The sequence below is a fragment of the Folsomia candida genome, unplaced genomic scaffold (assembly GCF_002217175.1).
Source record: "Folsomia candida strain VU population unplaced genomic scaffold, ASM221717v1 Fcan01_Sc030, whole genome shotgun sequence".
NCBI classification, from domain to species: Eukaryota; Metazoa; Arthropoda; class Collembola; order Entomobryomorpha; family Isotomidae; genus Folsomia; species Folsomia candida.
In genome coordinates, this window is record NW_019091222.1 from 1,645,128 (window position 1) to 1,647,173 (window position 2,046).

At 37.5% G+C, this 2,046-nt stretch overlaps 1 protein-coding gene across 1 annotated transcript; it reads right to left on the bottom strand.

The window, feature by feature from the left end:
- LOC110860264 lies at positions 1-758 on the bottom strand. Its single transcript, XM_022109319.2, has 2 exons — positions 445-758; positions 1-166 (listed from the first exon to the last, which is right to left on the bottom strand). Exons 1-2 carry the CDS (start codon positions 737-739, stop codon positions 120-122), a joined length of 342 nt encoding a protein of 113 aa, XP_021965011.1. The 5' UTR covers positions 740-758; the 3' UTR covers positions 1-119.
- Between the last annotated feature and the right edge of the window lie 1,288 nt (positions 759-2,046).

Sequence of the window (2,046 nt, forward strand, 5' to 3'; positions counted from 1 at the left end):
TTTAAGCCTCCAATTTATGATCAACTTTATTCATTCCATCTGGGAAATCATAATGCATAATAATTAATGTGAAAGTGAAACATTACAATTGTGAAATTGTAAAACGTTGCGTAAATTGATCAAGCCTGTTGGTTTGAATCCAAGATAAACCGGTCCTTGATATTTTCTGTCGGATATGACACATAGATTAGCAATTATTGATATTATGTACATTCTTAGCAAACTGGTAATAAATCATTACCGAGGGATATATATATACATAACTATATTTGTAACTCTATCCAGGTCGGTGGTAACTATTTTGTACTACCACTGTGTAATGGAGTGCTAATTAAAAAATTATTAATGAGCAAAGTTTTACTACGAAATCAGTAACAATTTATTACCAAACCATGACTTCATACATGTGTGACTCTACTTTACCATTTTTAATGGTGTATGTACCTGCTGTAAGTCTGAAGCCTTCCTTGTCCAAGAGGTGTGTAAGATCATTCAACGTCCTTCTATATGATAACCATTCTTCGAGAAGTTGTTCGATGACTCTGTGATACGATATAACTCCCATGTCGAGGTGTCTCCGCCACAAGAGTTTCTGAGAATTGTTAACGTTGAATGGGACACAGAGTTGTTCCCAATTTTTGATGAGGTACATGTCCTCTACAATTATGTTGGCTAACTTCTTAGCGTCAGAGTGTTGGAGATATAGTTCTCTAACGGTAAAGTCGGTAGAGTCAGCCATCGCGTGTTTGGTTGGTGGATGGAGATGCAAATATAAGTGAGGCATGAATGATAAGTTTTCGCTTTTATCAAGCCCTGGTTTTTTGAAGGTGGAATTAACATGAGATAACCAAGCAATAGATGCGTAAATGATGCAGGTGTAAAATCAGTTTAATGTTTGCACGGGTTGAAAAGTGGGGTAGTAAAAAGTCTTCGACTTATTTTATTAAATATTGTCAGCAAGCCAGCACTGAGAAGTGCAAGCTTGCAAACATCCTTTGTCTCCAAACGTAATGTGGGAGAGATGATGTCATGCTTCTCTGGGAGAAGGTGTCGGATATGCACAGAGTGTGCAGAAGTTGGAGCAATCTGGGTCTGGAGTTTTATTGCTCATGACGTCACGCTGACCCTTCCTTCATCCGGTTGTCCAGACAGGAGCAACATTGTCGTCATTAGCCAACAAGTGGCATATTTTGGTTATGTAGGTTATGTTAGGTTAGAATAATGTACGGATGTATGCATGTCTGGGGAATGAGATGATTCGGTCTTAAGAGTCCAAAGCGTACGGATTGGCAATCTGGGGATTGCCAGGAAGAAAGGGGAATAAATGCAAGTCTATTCTATCATTTTGCCTCCTTCGTAAAATTATTGCATTTTACACACACACAAATACACACATCTCTGGATGAGAGTCTCACAATATGTACCAGCTAGTAAGCCCGTCTAACGGGTGTCAACAGGTTCAACTTGATGATGTTGAGCTATAGTGGATTAGAATTTGAGTTATTGAGTGGCGCGTATAATATAACATTTATTTCAATGAGGCAACCCAATTATTGGGACTTTACACCTCAAAGTAATTTTTTTACAATATAATAATATAATATTTATTCATATTTCGTATGTCCAGTGTTTGTCATAAAAAACCATGAGTAAGAAAACACTGCAAGAAATTGTTATTTTTTAAGCTTATTTTCTTGCACGAGTGAGAGGAAGGTAACAAATTAGCGTCATCTAGCGAACAATCCTCATAATTAAGTGAGGGACAAAGGGTTAGCCGATAGATGACGGTAATTTTTTGCCTATATTGCAATTTTTTGCAGTGAAAGACATGTTGAAAAGTTGCCAGAAATCAAACACTGTATCGATATGCTACTTCTCAGATTTACAACTGTGCTTGTACAAATCCTGCACACAACCAGTATTGTGATTACTGTAGTTTTACCAAAACCCACAGTAAAATTTTCCCGCCATGTGCACAACAGCTTCCACTTCCATTGCAAACAAATTCAAATTTACTGGGTTGTTTTTCACATCGCCCGTTTTTGG